General features: G+C 38.3%; 1 protein-coding gene and 1 pseudogene across 2 annotated transcripts in view; both read right to left on the reverse strand.

Moving 5' to 3' along the window:
- Positions 1–27,147, reverse strand: part of LOC132691232 (KRAB domain-containing protein 5-like) — a 54,607-nt gene extending 27,460 nt beyond the window's left edge. Inside the window, exons 1-3 of one of the 2 annotated variants that reach the window (XM_060652708.3) lie at positions 26,858–27,143; positions 26,043–26,135; positions 1,656–1,918 (exon numbers count right to left, since the gene is read on the reverse strand). In XM_060652708.3, coding sequence (XP_060508691.3) covers positions 26,050–26,135; positions 26,858–26,963 — 192 coding nt within the window. In that variant the 5' untranslated portion in view covers positions 26,964–27,143 and the 3' untranslated portion in view covers positions 1,656–1,918; positions 26,043–26,049. Of the gene's footprint in view, positions 1–1,655; positions 1,919–26,042; positions 26,136–26,857 lie in introns of those variants that run through there. The other variant, XM_060652709.3, reaches the window with a different exon arrangement.
- On the reverse strand, positions 7,535–13,575 carry LOC132689963 (large ribosomal subunit protein uL6-like; annotated as a pseudogene).
- Positions 27,148–27,341: the final 194 nt, after the last annotated feature.

A 27,341-nucleotide genomic window follows, 5' to 3' on the forward strand; every position in this document is an offset into this window, starting at 1 on the left:
CTCTCTCTGTCTCTCAAAAATGAATAAACGTTTAAAAAAGTATATTAAAAACAAAAGAAATGATCTTCTTTACTCAACTCACAAGGCTGCTGAAAACTCTGTCAGCAAGGTACTAAGCTGATAATTCCAAGGGGGCTTTATTGGCTCCATAAAGTCAATCTCAATTCCTTATAGCTGTCTCTTCATATCTGAGTCTATGGAGCTCTTTCTCAGTGCTGACATTCTACACTGATTCTTGATTTCAGCTCAGGTTAGTATCCCAGTGTCATGGGAACTAGCCCTGAATCAGGCTGTTTGCTGAGCAGACTTGAGAGTCTCTCTCTCTCTACCTCTGTCCCTTTCTCATGCTCACGCTCTCCTTCCCTCTCTCTATCAAAAGGAAAAGAAAATTAAAAAAAAAAAAAAAAAAAAAAAAGAAGTTCACTCACATTCTTTAAAATTGTAAGGTTTGACCCAGTATGAATTCTGTGATTAGGAGTAAACATTGAACAGTGATTAAGGGTTTTCCCACATTCTTCACATTGATAAAGATTCTTTCAAGTATGAAATTTGTGATGTTGAGTGTGACTGCCTGTTAAAGGCCTTGCCACATTTTTTAGATTTCTAAAATTTCTGTCTAGCATGAATTCTGTGATGTCGAGTAAGCATTGACTGCTGGTTGAAGGCTTTACCACATTCTTTACATTCATAAGGTTTTTCTCCAGAATGAATTCTATGATGTCTAATGAGGCTTGTGAGCTGGTTAAAGGCCTTGCTACATTCTTTACATTTGTGAAGTTTTTCTTCAGTATGAATTCTGTGATGATGATGAAGCCTTGAGGCCCAGTTAAAGGCTTTCCCACATTCTTTGCATATGTGAAGTTTCTCTCCAGTATGGATTCTCCTATGTCCATATAGTGATGAGCCATACTTAAAGGTTTTACCACATTCTTCACATTTATAAGGTTTCACTCTAGTATGCATTCGCTGATGTTGAGATAGTCTTGAGTGCCAGTCAAAGGTTTTGCCACATTTCTTACAAATGTACCTTTTCTCTCTAGTACCTATTATCTTATGTATATTTAGTCCTGATGATTAAACATGCTCCCAGGTTTATCGCTTCTGTATGATTTTTTTCCCATGTGAATTCTCTGATGATCATCAATATTGGAGAACTGGTTAAAAGCTCTCCCACATATATTATATTTATAAGGATTCTCTCCCATATGTGTACTCTTATGTATAATAAGTTTTGAACTTTGATAAAAGACTTCCCCACATTTGTTACGTTCATAATGGTCCTTTGGAAAATGAGTCCTCAGATGTTTATTAACATCTGAGCCTTGGTTAAATTTTTTCTCAGATTCACTGCATTCAGTAATTCTGCCTCCATTAAAAATGCTGTGGTTATGTTGTAAGGTCAACTGCTCAGCGGAGGCCCTCTCAAGTTGATGCCACTTGGCACTTTTTTCTTCATTTTTAAATCTCTGATTTTCAGGAATATTTGACTGAAAGGTCAATCCAATCCTCTTTTTAGAAGGGTTCAAATAATTATTTTCAGCATGGACTAGATAACTTCCCAGAGTTTTCAAATTTTCTTTCCGTGAATATGTATCCTTAAGTATTTTATTTGAGTCTTTGCTTACAGGAACGCACTGCTTTGCAGAAGTAGCAGACTTAAACACGGATGTTTTCCAAACTGCTTTATGTTCTTCACCATTTTGGGCAGTGAGATTCTTATTATGGGCAGTTGTCTCCATTTGGATATGTACTTCAGGAAATCTTTGTTGCCCTTCACTCTCCCCATCACTGTCCCAGTCTGTAATTAAGGGTAAATTCTCAAGGGTACCAAGTTGATATCTACCCATTGACACATTTTGGAAAGAAGCTTCTATGTGTGGCTTTGGCAGGAATCTCTGGGCACCATATGAAGATACAGCTGAAAGATATCAAATAAGAGAAAAGTAAAATCATTCCACTTACTACTCTCAGATGAATATTCTGAAAACTTCTAATATACAATCAGAGGATGTAATCAGATGGCTGAGAAGGAAATGTCACTACATCATTCCTCTATGAACACATAAACTTGCCTAAGAGATAACTCTGTAATATTGTCATGCTGTAGCACAAATCACTTTCCTATACCTCAAAAAATTAGAAGTACCATGTGAGCCCAAAATTAGCAGAAGGAAGAAAATTTAAACATAAAACCAAACTCAACAAAATAGGATACAGCAAAAATAGGAAAGTATCAACAATAGGAAGAATTGATTTCAGAAAAGGTCAACAATGGAGTGCCTGGGTGGCTCAGCCAGTTAAGCATTCGACTTCGGCTCAGGTCATGATCTCGTGGTCTGTGGGTTCAAGCCCTGTGTCAGGCTCTGTGCTGCCTGCTTCAGATTCTGTGTCTCTCTCTCTCTTTATCTCTGATCCTCCCTTGCTCACACTATGTCTCTCTCTGTCCTCAACAATAAATAAACATTAAAAAAATTAAAAACAAAACAAAACAGTATCTGTTAAACAAGCATCACCCGGTTATCAAAGTCACAGAAAGAGACTACAAGTAAACAAGAAGACAAACTACTACCTGTGAGGAATATTCATGTAACATCCACAATAAAACAAAGCAAACTGAATCAAAAGCACATTTTATCATTTTACAGCATAATCAACTGGGAATTCTTCCTGGAATTCAAGGGTGTTTCAACCTATGGCAAGCTATCAGTTTAAGACTGCACATTAACAGATTAAAGATAAAAAATAACACGATTATATTAATTGATGCATAACAGGAATGAGAGCTTTTGGACACCATTTCATGATTGCAAACACTCATTAAAATACAAAGAAACCACCACAAATCTAAAAGACGGTACATGAGCATGAAAAGCTGAAATCTAACATATTCAATAGTAAAAGAATGAAAACTCCTGTATGATCAGAAACAAGGTATGGAAGCACCTTCACCAACTTCCATTCAACACAGTACTGGATAGTCTAGCCAGAACAATTAAAGTATACCTGGCATACAAAGTTACATTGGTTCAGGTGTACAACATAGTGATTTGACAACTCTATAGGTTCTACTGTGCTCACCACAAGTGTAGCTACCACCTGTCACCATATAATGCTATTATAATAGCACTGAATGCATTCCCAAAGCTGTATCTTTTACCCTAAGATGTATTCATTCCACAACTGGAAGCCTGTCCTTCCCGTTCCCCTTTACCCATTTTACCCATGCTCCCTTCCCAGTTCACTCCAATAACCAGCACTTTGTTCTTTGTATTTATGGGTCTGTTTCTGCTTTTGTCGTGTTTTTTTTCTTCCACTTACAACAATGTGGATAGATGTAGAAGGTATTATGGTAAGTGAAATAAGACAAAGAAAGACATATAACCATATGCTCTCATTTATAGGTGCGATCTAGAAAACAAAACAAATGAACAAATAAAACCAGAAACGTACTCATAAATATCTATTTTGTTTTGAAAAAAGTCCATGGATAATCTCAAGAATTATAAAAATTCCAAAATTCCACACATTTACAATGTAACAATTTGGCCTGTAACAATTTTCCAATGTTGGCAGAAAACAAGAGACTCCTAAATCAAACTCAAAAAATTTATGCCTTATGACACAGCTAACACCATAAACTTCTTCACACTAATTTCACTTGTCAGCCCCAACTCCCAGACCCAACTCCCAATTCATACAGGTAAATCCTGCCCACGTAGATGGTTTGTGTAACATCTGTGAGACCTTGACCATAGGAAACCTCAATATCTTTAAAAAAATGTTTTTAATGTTTACTTATAATATTTACTTATTTTTCAGAGAGACTGAGAGACAGAGCACAAGTAGGGGAGGGGCAGAGAGAGAGGGTGACACAGAATCTGAAGCAGGCTCCAGGCTCTGAGCTGTCAAGACAGAGCCCGACGTGGGGGCCCGTACTCCCAAACCATGAGATCATGACTTGAGCCCAAGTCAGATGCCCAATGACTAAGCCACCTAGGCATCCCAGGAAACCCCAATATCCTAAAGCAACACCTAGCACATCTGCCCAAACTTTTGCCATAGAAGACAACATCTGTTTTCATGTGCAATAAATAAATATGTCCTCTACCCCATGGACAAGATAATATCACTACATTCCAATGCTTTCTATACACAAACATTAGTGGAAAGACGTTTAAGAAAAAAAAAAAAAAACTTACAATGCTCTATCTATAACACATGGAGAAACTGAAATAATTAAAAAATTGTCTCCCAACAATATCCACCACTCTGACCGTGGTTTGACTCCTGCCTAATTTTCTCATGTGTACACCACCTCATCAAACACTCATTAATCTGATATAGGATCTGGGATAAAATCTATTCAACTTATGTCATGAAACATTTTCCAATGCTATGATTGGCAGGATACAATGCAGAAGAATCCAGTGACTTGTAACGCTCACTTCTCCAATGTCTCTGTGAGTCATTGCATTCAACCAGGTAAAGAAATCCCAATACTCATGAGAGTCTACCTTAAATTTCAGTAGTGGGCTTTCTAAGGGAGATGGGTGAAGAAACAACTAAACTATGCAAAATCATATGATTTACATGAATCTGATAAGGTGAGGGGATTTTGTACTCCTTACCCAGGCAAGGCAGGTGCTGGATACCATGAAATCATGGTTTATTATAAGAAAAGGGCTGAGAGTTGAGAAACACATAGGAATTAGGGAAGAGGTGTTTACCAACCATCAACAGGGAATATTTAAAGGAGCAACATAGATATAAAAGATGAAGGAGATTGTGTAAAATGAAACAGAGGTGGTCACAAGGACAAAAATACTTTGGGCTGCCCTGAACTCAGTTGAAGAGCTGGAACAAACATTGATGGAAGAAACACTGATGGAAGAAAGCACTGTTTGTGCCTCTACTGGATGAAAATCAAGGAAATGTTGGTCTAGATCATAAGCTGACAGCATAATTTCAAGGAATAATAACAATGCTGTATGTAGGAATATATCATTTTGTTCTGATATCCACAACAGTGGGTTGTTTTCCACAACAGTGGGGAAACTCAAAATGGGTTTCCCTTCATGATGTTTTTGCTGCTCATTTGGCAATGACATATAGAGGAAAAATTTTAAAAACTCAGTGTACCTGGAAGCTTTTACTTTAAGCTCCAATCAATGTCCATAGGGCTAATCTTAACAGTCTAGAAGACACCCAATACAAACATTATAACACAACGGACACACCGCTGGCAGGAAAAGATGGAGAGAAATCACAGTACAAATGTGCTCCAAGATGGTGGTGATGTTAATCCATGTCAAGAAATGACTTGTGCGGGGCGCCTATGTGTGGCTCAGTCAGTTAAGTGTCCGATTTCAGCTCAGGTCATGATCTCAACACTCATGAGTTCGAGCCCCCCATCAGGCTCTATATTGACAGTTCAGATCCTGGAGCCTGTTTCAGATTCTATGTCTCCCTCTCTCGCTCTGCCCCTCCCCTGCTTGCACTTTTTCTCTCTCTCTCTCAAAAATAAATAAACGTAAAATAATTTAAAAACATAAAAAAGAAATAAAAGAAATGACTTGTGCAAGCAGAAGGAAAAAAGCACAATACAGCATTTTCAGAATATGTTTCAATTTGTTAGCCATGTTGTGAAAAAAAGAAAAAGAATAAAAAACATCAGTCACTACACAAACCACATAACTCATTGATTTTTAATACATTTCTCACCAAAATTGTAAAGATAATTAATGATGCTTTTAGAAAAACACAAAGGATTCTATCTATGTGGTCTTGGTATAAGAGAAGATTTCTAAAAACAATAAAAAACACTAACCATAATGGGTAAAGTGACAAATTAGATACATTAAAATTAAGAACTTCTTTGTACTACAAGCTCAAGAGCTAGAAATAGGCATGAGAGAGGAGACAATGGAGTCATTCTTAGCATATATACGGAACTACAAAGCCTGAAGAAAAAGATATCACAACAGAACAAAATGGTCATAATAACTAACTAGACATTTTGAAAAGGCGATTACCCAAATTAATGCCTAACTCCATAGTAACACGAAGTAACAACAACAGCAAAGCAAATAAAACCATGACTTGGTCATTATCACATACCAACCAGAAGCCTAATGTGAAGATGACCTAAACTACCAAGTTTTGCAAAGTATGTAGATAAGCCAGAAATCCCATATACTGCTGGTGGGTGTGAAAATTAGTACAAAGATTTTGGCAAAGTATTGGGTACTATCTATAAAAGCTGAACACATCTGTATTTACCAGCAATATGCTCCCACATATATAGCCAGCAGATATGTGTGCATGTTCCACTAGAAGGCAAATTAAAGATTTTATATGCCAGTACTATTCATGACAGTTCTACACGGAGAATTCTTCACCTGCCCAGTAATAGTAGAATGATGAGATCAATGGATATTCACACAATGGAATTGGATCCATCCAGTCTAATGAATGATGCACAACAACGTGCAGTAAATACAGATAAATTCACAAGCAATAGATGGAAAGAAAAAAAGCCAAACAGAAGAGTTCTTCATGCCTGATTACATTTACAAAAAAGTGCAAAAACGAGGACAGCAATCTATTATCTACATGTTAAAAGAGTGCTGGGCTTTGGGCAAAGCTACTGGGGACCTCAAGGGGGAATTTTGGAGGACAAATGATATTCTGTTTCTTGATCTCAGGGGCTTATAGAGATGCGATCAGTTTGTGAAATTCCATTGAGCTGTGTGTTCACTTATGATCTGCACTGTGACTTTAAAAAACTGATCAAAAAAATAGATATAAGTAAACAGATAAGTATCATAATGTACACATATTGACAAGTTGAAATTAAAAGTAGGAAGTAACTTCAAACTGTGACTAGACTTTGAAAGCATGCTTTAATTTCTAGCTAAACCATATGGTACTGAGTACACAGTGTTCACAGAGAAAGAATGAAATTTAGAATTATTTTCTTTTTTTTTTAACGTTTATTTATTTTTGAGACAGAGAGAGACAGAGCATGAATGGGGGAGGGTCACAGAGAGAGGGAGACACAGAATCTGAAACAGGCTCCAGGCTCTGAGCTGTCAGCACAGAGCCCAACGTGGGGCTCGAACCCATGGACCGTGAGATCATGACCTGAGCCGAAGTCAGACACTTAACCGACCAAGCCACCCAGGTGCCCCTAGAATGATTTTCTTAAAATGCACACAGGAAAGCACATAAAACATAATAAAAAAAAAAAATAGAGTGTAAGGGAAAATATAAAAAACTTGGTAAACCCAAACCCCAACATCTCCCTTAGAATATTAACATAAATAAACCAAATGTTCCTCCTAACATTTGCTTGACTATATTCAATTGGATTATTCCTAGAGCTGTAACTAAAACATGAGGATGAAAAGTTAAAAATAAATAAATAAAACCCATATTCATACACATATATAAGCATATGCAGATGTACATACATGTATATAGAATTATAAGATATTAGATTAAAAAATAAAATATTACAAATAAGTCTGGAAAATCATCCACCATCTTGCTTTTTCTGAAGCTGGACAACTGAGATCTTATTGATCAGATGCTGAGTTGTTCCTTTTTCAGAAATAGATACCATCCCAAAATTTTGTGATATCCTTGTTTTTAACAGTTGTGGCTTGCTGAATCAAAGCAGCTGGGTTTGGTACAAGTTCAATGACATTTCCTTCAAGAATTAACTTATTTTTAGGGGCTTGAGATACAGAACAAGCAACACCTGGCCTCATCCAAACCCTACAGATGTATTTTCCACCCGTGAAATTTTGAATTTTAGCAAGAGAACCATTCTCCTGAATAACCATGTTGGTGGGGAAGTGAGCATACGCAGACCTCATCTTGTTACAAAAGCCCAGTTAATGCCCTTCCTTGATAATGCACCGTACATGATGACAGATGGTGTGAACAGTAGCCACTTCTTTTCTATTTCCCCACCATTTGTCGACTCAGAGCCTCCTCTTTTTCCTTTCGAGGAGACTGAGTTCTACACTGATGTGATTGAAGTCCCTTCACAGGGTTCCTCTGGGGCCCTTCTCAATAACAGTGCGTTCCTCCAGAGTGATGTGGGGTTTTTTTGTTTTTTGCTTTTTAAAATTTTTTTTTAACGTTTATTTATTTTTGAGACAGAGAGAGACAGAGCATGAACAGGGGAGGGGCAGAGAGAGAGGGAGACACAGAATCCGAAACAGGCTGCAGGCTCTGAGCTGTCAGCACAGAGCCCAACGCGGGGCTCGAACTCACGGACCGTGAGATCATGACCTGAGCTGAAGTGGGACGCTTAACCGACCAAGCCACCCAGGCGCCCCTCAGAGTGATGTTTGATGTCAACATTTTCTGTCATGTCTACAGTCGGCTGAGAATGGTCTTCATTCTCTCACTAATGCAGCAAGTGGGTACTATCTATAAAAGGGAAACATCCGTTTTTAGCTTATGAGATGGGGCACCTGGGTGGCTTGGTCGGTTAAGCTACTGACTTTGGCTCAGGCGTGATCTCACCATTCATGACTTCAAACCCTGCATCGGGCCCTCTATCATCAGCATGTGAAACCTGCTTCAGATCCTCTGCCCCAAACCCCTCTCTGCCTCTGCCTGACTTCACTCTCTCTCAAAAATAAACAAACATCAAAAAAATCTAGATCATGAGACATGAAAATATTGATTACAGAGGGGTGACATCATTAAGATGGTGAAATATATGGTTCCCACTTCAGTCTGTCTTGTAATAAGCTCAACTAGCAACTATTCACATAAGACACCATTGGGCAAATCTCAGTTCTCAGGAATGAGACTGAAGCACCCCTGGACCAGAGACCCCAGACCAGAGACCAAGGACAGCATTAGAGGGGTGCCTGGCTGGCTCAGTCGGTTGAACGTCCAACTTCAGCTCAAATCGTGATCTCGCAGTTTGTGAGTTTGAGCCCTGCATCGGGCTCTGTGCTCACAGCTCAGAGCCTGGAGACTGCTTTGGATTCTGTGTCTCCCCCTCTCTCTGCTCCTCCCCTGCTCATGCTCTGTCTCTTAATAATAAGTAAATGTTAAAAAAAATTTTTTTTAATATTAAAAAAAAAAAAGGACAGCATTAGAAGGGTAAGAAGAGCCATTTCACTTTGACCACAAGCACCTCCCCCAGGACAGCACAGTGCCCCACCATGAGAGACCACCTCAAACAATGATTCCTCCATCAAAAAGAGAGAGAGACCAAGGTGGGAATCCAACATTCTGCAAATGGCCGGCCTCTTCCTGGGTGGCCCAGTTAGGTCTCCTATCAAGTGGATCCTTGGGGGAATCTATACTGCTGGACCATAGGGTATCATATAAGGATGGAGAAGGTGGGTAAACCTTACAACAACCAGTGTTCAGATCTTGGAAGACTGTCAGAACAGACTGTGTTCCACCTTGTGGTGACACCCAATCAGAGATGTCAGTGACTCTGCCCACCTGCAGAGCTGAGATGGACCTACTTGGTCAAGGAGCTTTGTTAGCAGCTATGCCTGACTTGTGTCTCCAGCCAACAGGTTGAACTAGAGCATGGAAGCCATTCTATGGCCTGTCTCAGCAGGCATGCAAGTTGGAAGTCACCTCCCACTGCTGAGCATAGTGTCCAAACCTGCCCCACCATAAGTCTTCGCAGAGAACAGACTCTATGAAATGAGACTTCAAAGTGAAAATTCCAGCCCAAACCACACACATATAACCTGAGTGGCTTTCTGGTTGACTACTAAGAACCAGACATAGAGGTCAGACATCCAAATTACAAGTGCAGGGAAGGTCTGGCACACACATGAGTTCACTTTCACATCTGGAAAACCAAAATTAGACACCTATGTGCCTGATTGCATTGTGCAATATGCTAATATTTTTACTGAGTAACACAACCATAAACATGCCCCAGGACATTGGTTCTCAGAGTGGGTTCCATAGACAGGCACCTGACAATGTGTATGAAAGGGAACTGGGGGAGCTGTACCCCAGAACTACCAAAGTAGTAATGTGGGGACAGGCACAGCAATCTGATTTACAAGTTCACTTGGGGATTCTGACACTAATTTGAGAGCCTCTGTGGTAACTAAGTTACAGGTCATCACAGGTAAATCACTGTTAGAATTGCTCTATGCTTGTGGTCATGCTAGTGTTGTCACACACACACACACACACACACACACACACACACACACACACACAAGATCCACAAGACACATTCTCGTTATTCAAAAATAACAAAAGCCTGTCTTATTTTCCTCCTCTCCCTTCGGTCAATACCCTCCTTGAGCTTCCTGGAATGACCCCAAACACACTTCTGTTCATGCTCCTGAATGAAAGCAATCCAAGTTAGAGTGAATTGGAACTTATTTAAATATTTTATCAAGTGAGTTATGAAATGCATACCAGACATTAACACATGGTATATATTATCATGGGATTGAATATAGCATTCTCACTATAGATCTGTATTTGATGATTTAAACATGAGACCATAAGTAATTGCAGGCTTAAGAAGTGCTTCATCAGCACTCCATTTGTATGCAGAATAAAATCCCTATGAAGTAAGGTTAAGGAAATTGTAAATTTTAGGGACTTAAAAAAAATTTAAGTCGTTATTTATTCTTGAGAGAGAGAGAGAGAGAGAGAGAGGAGAGCATGAGCAGGGGAGGGGCAGAGTGAGAGAGGGACACAGAATCTGAAGCAGGTTCCAGGCTCTGAGCTGTCAGCACAGAGCACAACACGGGGCTCGAACTCACGAGCCATGATATCATGACCTGAGCCGACGCTTAACTGACTGAGCCACTCAGGCGCCCCTACAGACTTTTTGTAATAGCTAGTTTCAATGCGAAATGTGATTGCCTTTCTGTTAGATGCTGTGATACAGTTCAGAGAAAAAGAGCCCTTCACAAACATCTTATATGTCTACCTGTGTTACACTTATATATTTCTACTTAGACTGGCCCATATGTCAAAGTTCTTGTCAATGACTTGGAGGGAGAAGAGCCTTGGGGAGGATGGCCTTCCTTGAATGAAAACAAGACTTCAAAACAAATTCCCTAGCTCAATCAGATTTACACCGCCTCCTTTGCTGCATAGAACATACTATGATGCCTGGTGGTGGTGTAGGTATCTTGGGGCCATGGGAGAGCAAATATGAGCACAACACCTGGGGGTAGACAATACAAGAGAGAAGAAATGGAAAACCCAGAGCACACCAAAGGGTGTCTGTGCCATTTTATCAGATATGAGCATCTACCTACTCACTGTATACATAACACAAAATCCACCTCTTTTCTATATATACACATCAGCCTTTTCATGGTAGAGTTGACCATAAAATCGGAGGTACTGAAAAATGAATGATTAATCTTCATTTGAATCTATGTTAAATGTGAGTATAACATGCTACCAAACTTTATTCTATCAGTTTCTACAACTGATAAAAATCCTCTTTCCGCTTGGGTCAGAATGGGTGAAAGGATAGCATGGGCTGTGAAACAATGTAGGGACATCTAGACTAAAAAGTGGGTGGGCTGTTTGAAACAGAAATGTTCACGGCCCATGAACAGTGAACTGCTCCCTAACTAAAAGGTGCCTTATACACAGTCCAGAGCACGGGACTAGATTCATCACAAGCTGAAAGGGGAAAGGTGGAAGTGAAAGGGGTCCCTGCCAGTTGCAGATCAGCATCCTTGTAAAGTGATCCATTTATACTACATCAGACCTATACTGGGGTTTTATACCTGGGAGGCCAGTGCTTTGAGGAACTATCCACATGCCTTGCTGATTCTGATTATTCGTGTCCAGAAGACTTCTTCATCTTCAGTATGTACTCTGTCATGTGATATCTTAAGACAATGGCCATAATGTTTAAATATCCAATCTCCCCTTTCCATCCACTGCCACCGACCTGGGCCTGGGAAAGTACAGTTATCCCTGCCATCCAATAACAACAGTCCTCAGAACCACCAGGGAATTCATTAAATCATGAAGAAAGGATCTGACTCCCTCAATCCCAGGAAACCACATTTTCCAAGTTCCCATCTCTGTCACATTTTTCCATTACAAGTAGCTTCCTAAGACCTTGCAGTGACCAAGAGGGGCTCCCTACCAGATCTTTCTCTGCATCTCAAGAGTTCTCCGTATTTGCTTCTAGTAGGATTTATCTTCCTCTTAAAGGATACCATCATCATGTTTTATCCTTCCCCACACATCTTAGTACCAAGTGCCTGAAACAATCCTGTGACCCATTGATGGTGTTTTCCTGTTCTTCCAATGAAGTGGTGACAACATAGTATTTAAGTCCCAAGTATGGCCATACATGATCCAGTGACCAACCATTTCCCATTGAATTAAAAAATTCCAAACTACTCCTAAGAGCCTAGAAGGGCCTACATGGCTTATGTGGGAGGAGACAGCAGTGAAAATGGGGTCTCCATAACACAGGAAAGAAGGATAGCAGTGATGCCTACATCACTGGAATGGAGATGAGGACATCGAAGAACTGGAGATGATTTGGAAAGAAAACAAGTAAAGTTTATCCTTCTAAATTTAGACTCAGTAGTTCAGCCTTAGACAGGTGTCCTCTACCTAAATGAAGAACTCATGCCAATGCTTCAGCCTGGACATTTTATCTTTTACCCTGGGCTGCATCATCACTCTTAGTATTTGTTTTCTTCCTAAGTCAAGAACACCTACTAAGCACCCAGCACTGTCCCAAGTTTGGTTCCTTTAAATTAGTGTTAAAATAACACATGACTCATGAAATCTCCAAGTTTTCACCTAATCAAATTGTTCCAGTAAAGTGAATAACGTGGATGATGTCACTTCCAAGAAGGAAAAAGAACAGTAACTAAAAAAAATCTTACTTAGTATTCTTGTCCAGTTAAGAAGTAAAAGGGAGCAATTAAACCACACAGAATTAAATTACTGTGGAATTACTCCCATATTCAAATTAATTTTGGAACACCATGTCATTTCACGCAACGTATTCTTAAAATCCCTGAGCAAGTCATAAAAGCAACAATTCATGAACGTTGGAACAAGGGAAACAGAGTAGATCCTACATGAGTAATAAGTAGGTAGACAAGACAGGATTTGCATGGGGAGATTCTCAAACCAAGATACAAGTGATTTAGGAGAAATCAATTCAATACAATGTAGAGAAAATTATTCCCACTATGAATATATGACATTTTGCTTGCTAGGAAATCATCAATTTTGAAATCTGGAAACTACTTCATTTGATCTAATATTCCCTTTCATTCTGAAGATATAGATATACATGCATTTCTTCTTAATTTGTTCTCTTACTACAAGATATACCTTTAGCTTAATATAGCATATTATTTTCTGTGCATATCAAAACCAAAAAAACTGTGTTCAGTATGCTCAGAAAAGCAACATAAGCAAAGAAAAATATAGTGTAAAGTTTTAAAAACAGTGATTGAGAATTCTGTAGATATGGCTTATAACTATATTTGCAGTGACTTTGTTCAATTAGCAGTTAAGTAGAACCAGTACTTGGTAGTCATATGGATGGTGACCCATGGTTCAATAAAAGAAAACAAAGAAATTTAAATACATGAAGTTTGTTACCCTTAGATCCTGGAGAATGTACACAATATCCCTTGAGGGACAACATGGAGAGGTCAAGGCTGAGTGCAGGTAGACAGAATGGCAGGAACTGGGGCAGATGCCTTTTTTGGGGTGCATGGTTGGAGTGCTTTAGAGTTCCTGTGCTAAGTCTAGAATGCACAATTCAAATCAAAATGAGTGGAAAATGGTAAACTCTGAGAGAGTCTTCTGTAGGGGGTACACAAGGTAAATATATAGGGAGGGAGTGGACACTCATTCACAGAGGCTACTGGGGAAGTCATAGGAGGATCTTACCTTTGCTTGTGACTGTAGGGACTGTTATCTATAGTGTATTTGCTACTGGGCAGAGCTAGAGTCACTTCAAAAGCCCCTGCAGGCAGTCTAGTTGTACAAGATGGATTCCAAGGCAGCAGTATGAATTGATTAGCTACAGTCTCAATAATACTTCTATATCCTTATTAAAAATATCATAATGTTCCAGCAGTCACAATAAGGAAGAAAATATATGATACACGAACATAGGGAAAATAATCTCAAGTAATGGTCAGTGTACCCACCACTCATGCAGTTGAAAATCATGTGTAATTTTGACTCCCCAATACTTAATTTTAATAGCTTTAAAAAAATAAACAAAAAATAATAATAGCAGCTTTCTGTTGACAAGAAACGTTATGAAAACCAGTCAATTATTACACCTTTATATGTTATATATGTTACATATGGTATCCCTACAATAATGGAAGCTCAAGAAAATCAGAAGCAAGAGAAAATGCATTTACAGTACTGTACTATGAATAAATCTGACTGTAAGTGGACCCACACAGTTCAAACCCATGTTGATCAAGGGTCAAGTGTACTTTGTGTTACCATCTGTTAACCTGCAACAGTCCAGGGTTTGTGTAGGTTAAAACTTCATTTATTACACATCAGTGTTAACACATTAAAATCCATTCAGTGTTATTAATGAAAATATATTAAGTTCAAATGCACTCTAAACAAACCACTGCAAAATTACTGCATGATTCTTGGTTAAAATGCCCATGACAAGCATTCAAGAACCATTCTTGTTCCTGTGATATAAGGATCTGTGAGTTATACTTCCTACACTTTCAAATAATTATTCATTATTGAGTAAATGTGGATTATAATAATTTCATACCCTTTTATGGAAGAGTTAGCTATAATTTCCCCAGATATCTGAGAAAATTTTTTAAATTTCAACCACATAACTAATATTCTTGACTTGTATCAATTGCTATTATGAAAATACATCCAGATTTTAATGAACTGCCATTCTCCTTAAACAGCAACTAACACAACTATTTAAAACTCAAAATGTTTCTCTATCTTACTTTATTTCAAATAATAATGCCCTGAACCCTTACTTCATCATGAGTTGTATCCCTCTTAGACATCAAACACAAACAGCATCTCCAAGTAGATTTTCTTCATACATTGTACACTACAGTCTCAATCTTCCATGGAAAAGTAGGTATGAATGAATTCCCCATCATAAAAGAGCCACTCATGTCTGTGAGACAACAATCAAATCATTTTGCACGCACACAAATAAAGGCATTGCATGACATGATTTAAGGGTGAAATTAATAGTATTTGTCATGCAAAAAAAAATCTCAAACATGGTCAATAGAAAAAAAAAAAAAAGAGACACACTGAAATTATTCCCCTCCAGACATCCATCTTTCCTTTAGACTTTGAGGCACATTAGCAAATACAGTTGATCATTGAGTAAGATGGGTTTGAGCAGTGTGGGTCCAAGTAGATTTATTTTTTGACAAACACGTTGCAGTACTATAAATGTTTCCTCTCTGTTATGATTTCCTTAATCTTTTGTTTTTTCAAGCTTACTTAATTATAACAATACCATTTATAATACAGACAACAAAGAATGAGATGATTGACTGTTAATATTCTAGGTAAGACTTCTAGTCAACGATAGGCTATTTCTGTGGAAAACCAGGTATGGTTTTAATTTGGGGGACTCAAAAGTTACAGTAAGATTCTCAGGTGTGGTGGGGTCATACCCCCAATGCCTACATTCTCCAAGGTGAAAATGTAATTCATATTAGAGTTTTATATTCAGATTTTTCTCTATAATAAACGCTCTGATTTAGAATAGTGTCTGAAAAATGATATTGACCTATTGCTTTCTGCTGTGAAACCTCTCATTTTATTTAGATTTTGTTTTCCATTACATACTCTGCCAATTGTTTACAACTTTCATGTTTTTACCTGTTATAAAGACTCTTTTTTCCCTGAAGCATGTATTAAAAACAAAGGTCTTTCATCAACCATTACATTTATAGGGCTTCCAACCATTATGATTTCTCTGATGTTGAGTTAAGTGTTTGAAGCCAGATAAAGACATGACCATCATTCTTGTCATATGTAAGTTATCTCCCCAAGAGATACTGCCTCACGTTGGATATTTTTGGTTATGAATTAAATGCTTTACCATATTCTTTACATTTGTAGGGTTTCTTTCAGTATGCACACTACGATGTTCAGAAAGTTTATAGTTCTGCTTAAGGGCATTGTCACATTTTTGTAAACATTTTTCAGCCTTCTCTCCATAACATATTACCTAATTTTGATGTTTTGAGTGATAAATGTTTTGCCACATTGTTTACATTTGTAAGATTTATTTCCATTATTAAATCTCTATTGTTGAGTGAGTTTTGAAGACTAGTTAAAAGGTTTGCCAGAGTTACTACATTTGTAAGTCTTCTGCCCAGTAAAGATACAATAATGTACAACAAGATTTGAGCTTTTATAAAAGACTTTCCCACATTTATTACTTTTATACTGGTTCATTGGAAACTGAGTTTTCTGATGTTTACTAGGATTTGACCCTTAACTGACATTTTTTCCCAGATTCATTGCATTAGTAAGTTTTATCTCCACTACAAATACCTCAGTAATTACAGAAGACTGAGTCCTCACTAAAGACCTTCCTAAAATCACAATACATAAAAACTTGCTCCAAATTAAGTGTCATGTGATAACTATAGAACAGTGATGTTGGGATAAAGACCTTCTGAAGTTTATCAAAATTAGACGTTAGAATGAGGAGGGATTATGTGTTGGTGGGAGAATAATGAATACTCTGAAAAGATCTTCTCAAAATCACATGTAGAATTTTTATCTTTATTCTTAAATGTCTAACTTTCAGAAATATTTCAGTGAATTACTAATCCAATCTTGTATTTGAAACGGTTTCAATGATTACTTTCGGCATGGTTTAGGTGACTTTCCAGAATTTCCAAATGTCCTTCTAGAGAATATGAAGGATTACGAAATGGATTTTGGGGGCACCTGGGTGGCTCAGTTGGTTGAGTGTCCAATTTCACCTCAGGTCATGATCTCACAGTTTGTGAGTTCGAGCCCCACATTGGGCTTTGGGCTGACAACTCAGAGCCTAGAGCCTGCTTCAGATTGTGTCTCCCTCTCTCCCTGCCCCTCCCCTGCTCACGCTGTCTCTTTCTCAAAAATAAATAAACATATTTTTAAAAATGGATTTTGGTCCTTGGGTTCAAAGACACTTTCTGCAAATATCACTGACTTAAGGTAGTGTTTTCCCCCAAATGTTTTACACTCTTGATCTCCTCTAGCAGTAAGGATTTCTTCATGGATAATTGTCCCAGTTCGGTTATATCCATCATAATATCTGTTCTGCCCATCACTACCTCCCACCACCTTCCCAGTGATTCATTAAGTATAAATACTCAAGGCCACAGCTTCCATATTTTCCCATATCATTCTATGGAATGAATCTCCTTTGCTTGTCTGCCAACAGGCCTAGGGTGTTATGGAAAGATGCAATCAAAAGATACAAAGTAAGTTATCCCATTTGTTACACTAACATGCATGTACATTAAAATGCTAATGTGCAAAATTAATTGTTTTTTATTTTTTTAAATTTACATCCAAATTAGTTAGCATATAGTGCAACAATGATTTCAGGAGTAGATTCCTTAATGCCCCTTACCCATTTAGCCCATCCCCCCTCCCAAACCCCCTCCAGGAACCCTCTGTTTGTTCTTCATATTTATGAGTCTTTTGTGTTTTGTCTCCTTCCCTGTTTTTATATTATTTTTGCCTCCCTTCCCTTGGGTTCATCTGTTCTGTCATCTTAAAGTCGTCATATGAGTGAAGTCTTATGATATTTGTCTTTCTCTGACTGACTAATCTCACTTTGCACAATACCCTCCAGTTCCATCCACGTAGTTGCAAATGGCAAGATTTCATTCTTTTTGATTGCCGAGTAATACTCCATTGTGTATATATACCACATCTTCTTTATCCGTTCATCCATCGAGGGACATTTGGGCTCTTTCCATACTTTGGCTATTGTTGATAGTGCTGCTATAAACATGGGGGTGCATGTGTCCCTTCAAAACAGCACACCTGTATCCCTTGGATAAATGCCTAGTAGTGCAATTGCTGGGTCATAGGGTAGTTCTATTTTAGTTTTTTGAGGAACCTCCATAATGTTTTCCAGAGTGGCTGCACCAGCTTGCATTCCAACAAAATTAATTTTTTTTAAGGTTTACTTATTTTTCAGAGACAGAGAGAGAGAGCAAGCAGGGGAGGAGCAGAGAGAGAGGGGGAGACATAGAGTCCAAAGCAGGCTCCAGCTGTCAGCACAGAGCCTGACAGGGCTCAAACCCACAAACCATGAAATCATGACCTGAGCTGAAGTTGGAAGTTTAACTGGCTGAGCCATCCAGGCACCCCGCTAACGTGCAAAATTAATACTCATAACAGGACATCAGCAGAATGGAGGAATAGGAAGCAACCTGGACTTTACTCCCCCGTGGAGACAAAAATGGACCACATTACCTTTTAGAAGCTAGTTAGGAGAACATAGCACACCCAGGCAAGTACAAATGAAGAGCCACATCAAAGAGACAAGAAAAGTTTGTGACACTTACACACAACAGCTGTTCACCCTCTGTGACATGCCATGGCAAGACTGAAAAAACGGTTACCCCTCATCAGGAGAGAAACAAGTAAATGACCTGTATATTCAGTGATCTTGCTTCTTTGCAGCTGCCTGGGGGGCTTATTTCTGTCACACAGGACATGGAAGCAGAGGGAATGACAGCACCCTCTGGATGCACTGTGGTGGCTGCTCAAACAAAAGGTGACTGTTTGTTTAAACAATGAAAAGACTACAGAGCGAGGACACACAGAGAGAGGAAGGTATCATGGGCTCTAAAGAAGTAATTACACTTTTGTAAACTGGAAAATTACAAAATTTCAGACTTTGCAAATGCCCAGAAGATGTATGACAGGCCCCAGAATTACTATTATTTTTGTTCTCCTGTACAAAGCAAGTCCATAATCCTGGGCCCAGAGGCTTTTTATTTTTGTTTTTGTTTTTAATTCCCAAATGTCAGTAGAAGATCACAAGCCATACAAAGAAATAGAAAACTGTGTTCTAATCAGAGGAACAAAATAAATCTCTAAAACTGGCCCTAAATTAAGAAAGAACTTGGGGCGCCTGAGTGGCTCAGTTGGTTAAGTGTCCAACTTCAGCTCAGGTCATGATCTCACGGTTTGTGAGTTCGAGCCCCGTGTAGGGCTCTGTGCTGACAGCTCAGAGCCTGGAGCCTGCTTCGGATTCTGTGTGTCCCTCTCTCTGCCCCTCCCCTGCTCATGCTCTGTCTCTCAATAATAAATAAACGTTAAAAAAAATTACAAAAAAAAAAAAGAACCATAAGTTTCCTGACAAAGAATTCAAATAACCATCATAAAGATACTCATGGAAGGAGAGAAAACAGGTAACTAAATGATGTCAGGACAACTATGCAGGACCAAAATGTAAACCCAAAGAGACAGCAAGTATATCAACCAGAAATTGGGAGCTGAAGAGTACCATCACTGAATTTAAAAATACACTAAGGGGTGAGCAATAGACTTGATCAAGCAGAAGAAAGAATCAGACAATCTAAAGACCCTTTTTGTTATCTACTGAGAAACAAGAAAAATGTGGAAAAGGAATGAGGATAAGTGACCCATGGGACACCAACAAGTGAACCAGTATGTACATTACAGGGACCCCATAAGGAGAGGAGAGTGAAAGGGGACAGAGAATTTCCATGAAGAAGTAAAGGCTGGTACTTCCCATGCATGTGGAAAAAAGAGACAAATTCAATGAGCTCAATAAATTCAAAGTAAGATAAATGTCAACATGAACACAATGACACATTATAATTAAACTATCAAAAATCACAAGTGATAAGAGAATTTTGAAAAGCATGACAAAAGCAACTCTTCTTGTACAAGAGAGTTCCTGTAAGATTATTAGTGGGGTTCTCAGCAGACCTGATAGGAAGAAGCGCATGGGACAATGTATTCAAGTACTGAATGATCAAAAAATATCCACCGAGAATCCCTATTTGGCAAAACTGTTTTCCATGAAAGTAGAAATGAAGACTTTGCCAAGTAAAAACCTCTGTATGTTTACCAGTAGACCTGTCCTATAAATGTTCAAGGAAGTCTTAGTTAAAATAGGATTCTAAACAGTAATTAAAATGACACAACACAAAGCTCTCTGCTAAATATAAATATTTACACAATTATAGAAATCTGTAAGGCTGTAATGAAGCAGCACAACTCACTTTTATTTCTGCTACAGAATTTTTTTAAATAAAAGTATAACAATCATAAATCTAGGTAATAAAATACACAACATAAAAGACAGAACTTGTGATATCAGGAACTTAAGGTGGGTGCAGGGGTGGAGTTGATAAGTAGAAGAGTTTTGTATGCAATTGACAATATCACTTTATAATGATTTGTTATCTTTAGAATGTTTTAGTAATCTCTAAGGTAAAGTGATGAAAATACATTCAGAGGATGCAAAAGTTAATGAGAATGGTATCAAAACATGAGATGGGTAGAACAAAATTAAGGATAAAATATAATACCTAATCTTGGGAAAGAGCATAAAGATGATTCATATTTGGGTAACACACACATTGTCCAAAAACGTCCTAAGGTGAGAAATGCCATTCTGGGACAAACTACATAGGTAAAAGAGAAAGCACAATTCTGCCCCTCTCCTGCTTACACATATGCGTGCGCTCTTTTTCTCTCTCTCTCTCTCAAAATAAATAAATAAACATTTAAAAAATAAAAATAAAAAAATAGATAAATTATAGAAAGTCACATTTAAAAGGAAACCTTCTATGGAACAATAATTTTAAGGGGGAGGAATTAAGATGGCTGAGGAGTTGGGAGACCTTAAGCTTGTCTCTTTCCTTGAACACAGCCAGATAGTTATCAAATCATTCTAAACACCGACGAAATCAATCGGAGATCTGAGAGAACAAAAACTGCAAGACTACAAGTAAAAAGTGACCACCTTTCAGCAAGTAGGAAGTTCAGAGAGTTTACCCAGGGACATACTGCTCTGGGTATGGCCCAGGGAGGGAGCCTAATATGGAGGCCACTGCAAAGTAGTATAAGCTGTGGAGCACAAAATCTGAACTTGTAGCAGTCTGCTACTGTAGGGGGAGTGCCTGACTTAAAGGTGTCCATGTGGTGAAGAGGGGCAGAATGCCAGGAGTGACAGGGTGTTCTGAGGATTTCTGGGGTCTCAGGAAAGATGGGTTGTGCCAACACGCTGGGATATTTCCAGGCATGAGATGGGACTCACTCTGGCTGAGGCGGCAAGCAGGGGTGCCGGCTTTCTGCTGTTTTGACATAAACTCTGAACAACTGCATAGTCACATGACTTTTTTTAAGATGGGCTGGCAAAAGCATGGCCAGACACTACCCCAGAGGAACGGCGTGGGTCCACACTGTGGGAATCCATAAAATTTGGGGTTTTGAAATTCAGTTGCTGCCTGCAATAAAAAAGCTTGGACATAGTCAGGGTGACCGCGAGGTTCTGACAGAAACTGGGGACACAAGAGGGATGATTAGTTGCTCTTTAATCAGGTTTCCCCTTAAGAGTGGGGGTCATGAACTTTAAGCTCTGGGGCTACAGAATGGGAAAACCCCATATTCATTCTGTCATTCAGAACTGAAAGCCTACAGGGAGCAAAACAGCCCCACCTAGTAGAGGCCACTGCCACTTACACCAAAACCCACTCCCTTGCAATCTGGAGGTGCATTTCCACTGGAACAATTTAACCTGAGAATCAGCACAGCAGGCCCCTCCCCCAGAAGACCAGCACAAACAACTCACTTGCACCAACTCTACACTAACAGACTTTACCTCTAGGGGAAATAGGATCTAACTTCTCTTTTATTTCTATTCTTTATTGTTTATTATTATTTTCTTCATTTATTTTCTTATTTTTTCAATTCCCTTTGTTACTTTTTAGTATTATTTTTTAAGTTTTTTTTTACATTTTTAATTGTTTGTTTGTTTGTTTGTTTAGATCAAGCTTGGGAGGGGCAGAGAGAGAGGAAGACAGAAATTCCAAGCAGGCTCCAGGCTGTTGGCACAGAGCCTGATGCAGGACTCAAACTCACAAACTGTGAGACCATGACTTGAGTTCAAATCAAGAGCTGGATGCTTAACTGACTGAGCCACCCAGGTGCCCTTATTTTTAATTTTTATATATACATATTATTTTTATTTTGATCTAATTAGTTGTTTTCATTTCATTTTATTATATTTTATTTTATTCTTGGATCTAGATTCTTTTAACAAGCAGAAAAAACACACAAGATCTAGTTTGTTTTTTCATTTTGTTTTGTTTTGTTTGTTTTCTTTCTTTTCTTTCTCTCCTCTTTTCCTTTCTGGACAAAATGATGAGATGGAGAAACTCATCCCAAAAGAAAGAACAGGCAATAGAACTCACGGCCAGGAATTTAATCAACACAAATACAATCAAAATGTCTGAACTAGAATTTAAAACCACGATTATAAGAATACTAGCTGGGGATGGAAAAAAAAGCATAGAAGACACCAGAAAATCCCTTTCTGCAGAGATAAAAGAACTAAAATTTAGGCCAAAATTAAAAATGCTATAACTAAGATGCAATCTCGGATGGATGCCATGACAAGACAGTGAGGATGGATGAAGCAGAGTAGTAAATCAGTGATATAGAAGATAAAATTACATGGGAATGCAAGCTGGTGCAGCCATTCTGGAAAACAGTATGGAGGTTCTTCAAAAAATTAAAAATATAACTACCCTATGACCCAGCAATAGCACTACTAGGTATTTATCCAAGGGATACAGGCATGCTGTTTTGAAGGGACACATGTACTCCCATGTTTATAGCAGCACTATCAACAATAACCAAAGTATGGAAAGAGACCAAATGACCATCGATGGATGAATGGATAAAAACGACGTGGTATATATATATGTATGGAGTATTACTCAGCAATCAAAAAGAATGAAATCTTGCCATTTGCAACTGCGTGGATGGAACTGGAGGGTATTATGCTAAGTGAAATTAGTCAGTCAGAGAAAGACAAATATCATATGACTTCACTCATATGAGGACTTTAAGAGACAAAACAGATGAACATAAGGGAAGGGAAATAAAAATATATAAAAACAGGGAGGGGGACAAAACATAAGAGACTCTTAAATATGGAAACAAACAGAGGGTTACTGGAGGGGTTGTGGGAGGAGGGATGGGCTAAATGCGTAAGGGGCATTAAGGAATCTACTCCTGAAATCATTGTTGCACTATATGCTAAGTGATGTGGATGTAAATTAAAAAAAATAAAATTAATAAAATTAAATAAATAAATAAATAAATAAATGATAAAATTATGGAAAATAATGAAGCAGAAAAAAGAAGGAAACACAGGCAAAAGATCACAATACAAGACTTAGAGAAATCAGCAACTTATTAAAGAATTACATTCGTATAATAGAAGTCCCAGAAGTAAAGAGAAAGAAAAGGGGGCAGAAGGATTTGTGAGCAAAGTATAGTTGAAAGCTGCCCTAATCTGTGGAAGGACACAGACATCAAAATCCAAGAAGCACAGAGAACTTCCATTAAATTCAACAAAAGCAGACCATCACCAAGACATACCATAGTCTTGCCATAGGCCACAATTAACAACTTAGGAAACAACATATGTTGGCAAGGATGCAAAGAAAGGGGAACCCTCTTGCACTGTTAGTGGGAATGCAAACTGGTGCAGCCACTCTGGAAAACAGTATGGAGGTTTCTCAAAAAAGCTTAATATAGAACTTCTCTATGACCCAGCAATTGCACTATTAGGTATTAACTAAAAGGATACAAAAATACAGATTTGAAATGGTGCAGGCACCACAATGTTTATAGCAGCATTATCAACAACAGCCAAACTATGAAGAGAGCCCAAACGTCCATCAAGTAATGAATGTATAAGGAAGATACAGTGTGTATGTGTTTATATAGAATGGAATATTACTCAGCCATCAAAAAGAATGTACTCTTGCATTTGCAATGGTGTGGATGAAGCTAGAATGTATTATACTAAGTGAAGTCCATTACAGAAAGACTAATACTATATGATTTCACTCATATGTGGAATTTAGAAACAAAACAGATGAACATATGGGAAGGGGGTGGAAGAGAAGAGAATTTTATTGGCAAAGTGCATAAAGCTGATTCATATTTGAGTTACACTCACATTATCCAAGAATGTAATGAGTTGAAATTTATCCTATAACAAAATACACATGTGGAAACGAAACCACAACTAACTAATACTGTGGAAAGTCACATATAAATGGAAGCTGATTACTATGGAACTGCAAAAACAGAATAAGACAAAATTTAACCCAAAAAATTCTACATAAAAAAGATGTATTATTTAAAAGGAAACCTACTGGGGTGACTGGGTGGCTCAGTTGGTTAAGCGGCCGACTTCGGCCCAGGTCATGATCTCACGGTCCGTGAGTTCGAGCCCCGCGTAGGGCTCTATGCTGACAGCTCAGAGCCTGGAGCCTGTTTCAGATTCTGTGTCTCCCTCTCTCTGACCCTCCCCCGTTCATGCTTTGTCTCTCTCTGTCTCAAAAATAAATAAACGCTAAAAAAAAATTTAAAAGGAAACCTACTATGTATACAACTATGATTTTTAACAGTGACCGTGTACCCATGAAAAACAAGCATTTTGAATTACAGACATGTCTTCATTGATAGTAAAATTATAAAGAATATTCATTAAAATCCACCATGAAAAGCTATGATAAAAATTTTTATAAATAAGCACTTGTAAGACATGAAAAATATATTGTTATTAATATATTCCTCCTCATACAGAGTTTAAGGCTATAATCCCACATTTAGAACCAAGCAGAAAAACAAAAACTTTTCATTTCTAAACAGACAAATACCATCAAAGTTGTAAAATATGTTGACAATCACTTTATAAAAATTAAATATTTGGGATTAAATTCAGATACATTCTGAGGAAAGTAGAAAAAATCGTACTGATTAATTTTTCCTGAAGTAAAATTACATGTATGAACAAACCTTTTTTATTCAATGAGAATTTTACTAATTATCTATTTTACTTCTTATAAAGCACATGCCAATGTCATAGCAGAATTTTTGATTTAATAAATCAGAAATGAATCTCATATGTATATAATTAGAAAGTAAAAAATATATGACAAAGTCATAGGAACTTCTTATAAGACAAAATTATGAAATGATGCAATTATTAAGAAACAAGTTAACAATTGAGAATTTATTTTACACTGTGAGTTCTAAGTTTTAATGTTCTAGTTCCCCTATGGCATTAATTTATATAAGATTCTAAGAAACAAAAAGATACATTAAATGATTTCATCATTGAGGAATGAAACACATGGAGTGGAAATTTCTAGTTTTAGCTAATACAAAAAAAAAATGAACTTTTGAAATGAAATAAAGGACTAGATTCTCTCATTTTAGGGAGGTGTTTTGTTATCTGATGAAATTACCTAGCACCATTCTGTGTAAAACCTTTGTAACATTGGAAATCATAAATCAGTAAACACATGATATTGGTCTCCAGTGTTCCAGGATTTCTGTACCAAACCACAATATGCCCACACTACCCTGATACACTTCTCACAGGAGGCAAAGCAGAATTTAGAAGGGCTTTAGCATAAAGTTCCTCATAAATATGGAGATTTCCCCGGGGCCCTCAAAGCAATGGAGCAGCTCTCAGAATATGGAGGCCCTCATGCTGCAAGGAAAGTCTCCTGGCCCTCGCAGTGGACAGGATGGGCCATCACTGGAGCTAAAGTCAAATCCTTACAGAACATAGAGCATGATAATGTTGGATACCAGATGTTTTATCATGAGAGGGAGAGACCTAAAACTAGGCTTCTCAGACTTTTATTCAAGGAGAGCTACTGGAACCACATTTTAAGGTCTATCTTCCTCCTTCACATTTGGACTCCACCTCTGTCATCTGCTTCATTCATTCAACCTACCTGGGTGTCAGGCTACCTTCTCCTTTCTCTTCACTCCCCATAGCTCCTTCTTTTGCTCCAAAAAGGTGTCTAGGTCTGGCTTAGACACAAGACCTGTTTAGTAGAAAAAAGAAATGAGTATTGTTAGAGATTCTAACTTTCAATCCAGTATTGCACTCAGCAGATAAGAGAGGACATTGTAAAATTCTAAGAAATGATTTCCCAAAGGCTGTTACCCAATAGCCCCTTTAGAACACATAGGAGGGATTTCCAATGTTCAGATCTTGACCTCCACTTCCAAGTACTAGACACAATGATAAAGAGTGGAGGGGCACCTGGGTGGCTCAGTCAGTTAAGCGGCCGACTTCGGCTCAGGTCATGATCTCGCGGTCCGTGAGTTCGAGCCCCACGTCAGGCTCTGTGCTGACAGCTCAGAGCCTGGAGCCTGTTTCAGATTCTGTGTCTCCCTCTCTCTGACCCTCCCCCATTCATGCTCTGTCTCTCTCTGTCTCAAAAATAAATAAATGTAAAAAAATTTTTATTAAAAAAAAGAGTGGAAATTGGAGTTTGAGATGTGGGCAGGACCATTTTATGTCACTTAATGTTTAGAAATGCCACTAATCTACAGAAATGGTGTTACTCTAAGGAAGAGGAAGCTAAAGCTGAAAAGGAAACATCATGAAGATATTTCTTTACATCTACAAACTCCTACTTCTTTCCCTTACTGCAGGGATCTGAATCCCAGTCATGCAAAGAAGAAGCTTCCAAGAGACTCTTCAAAGGAAGGAACAAAACCCGGAGTGTGGTTTGGGAAGTCTGGAGGGAGTTATCCTCACCCAAAAAGAGGAGGTGTCCATGGGTCTCTAACATCACATCCCTGTACAGTTCCCCCTGACTGTGATTTATGAATCTCCATTCCTCCTGAGAGAATTCTACAGCCATATCTCTGAAGGTCAGCACTCCCTGCAACAAATACCACGGTTACCAAGTGGACACAGGCAGAGTTCATAATGGTACCTATGATGAAAGAGGGAGTTAATGTCACCAGCTAGACTCCAAGACCTGACCTTTACTGCTTACCTGCTTGTACCCACTAACCTTAGCCCCTCATTTTACTTAACCTCTTCTTTCCATCTTATCTTTCACTTCAGGCCATAGTCTCATGGTCATAGTCTCCCATGAGGGAGATAGAAACTAACAAAAGGTAATGACTGCCCTGAGGAAGAGCTTGGGCAGGCCCAGGTTGAGCTTACTCCCCACTTATATCTAAGCAGATCAACTATGGAGTAACTCATGGAGTAAGGACTTGCCTTGACCTCA

The sequence above is a fragment of the Panthera onca genome, chromosome E2 (assembly GCF_046562875.1).
Source record: "Panthera onca isolate mPanOnc1 chromosome E2, mPanOnc1 haplotype 2, whole genome shotgun sequence".
NCBI classification, from domain to species: domain Eukaryota; kingdom Metazoa; phylum Chordata; class Mammalia; order Carnivora; family Felidae; genus Panthera; species Panthera onca.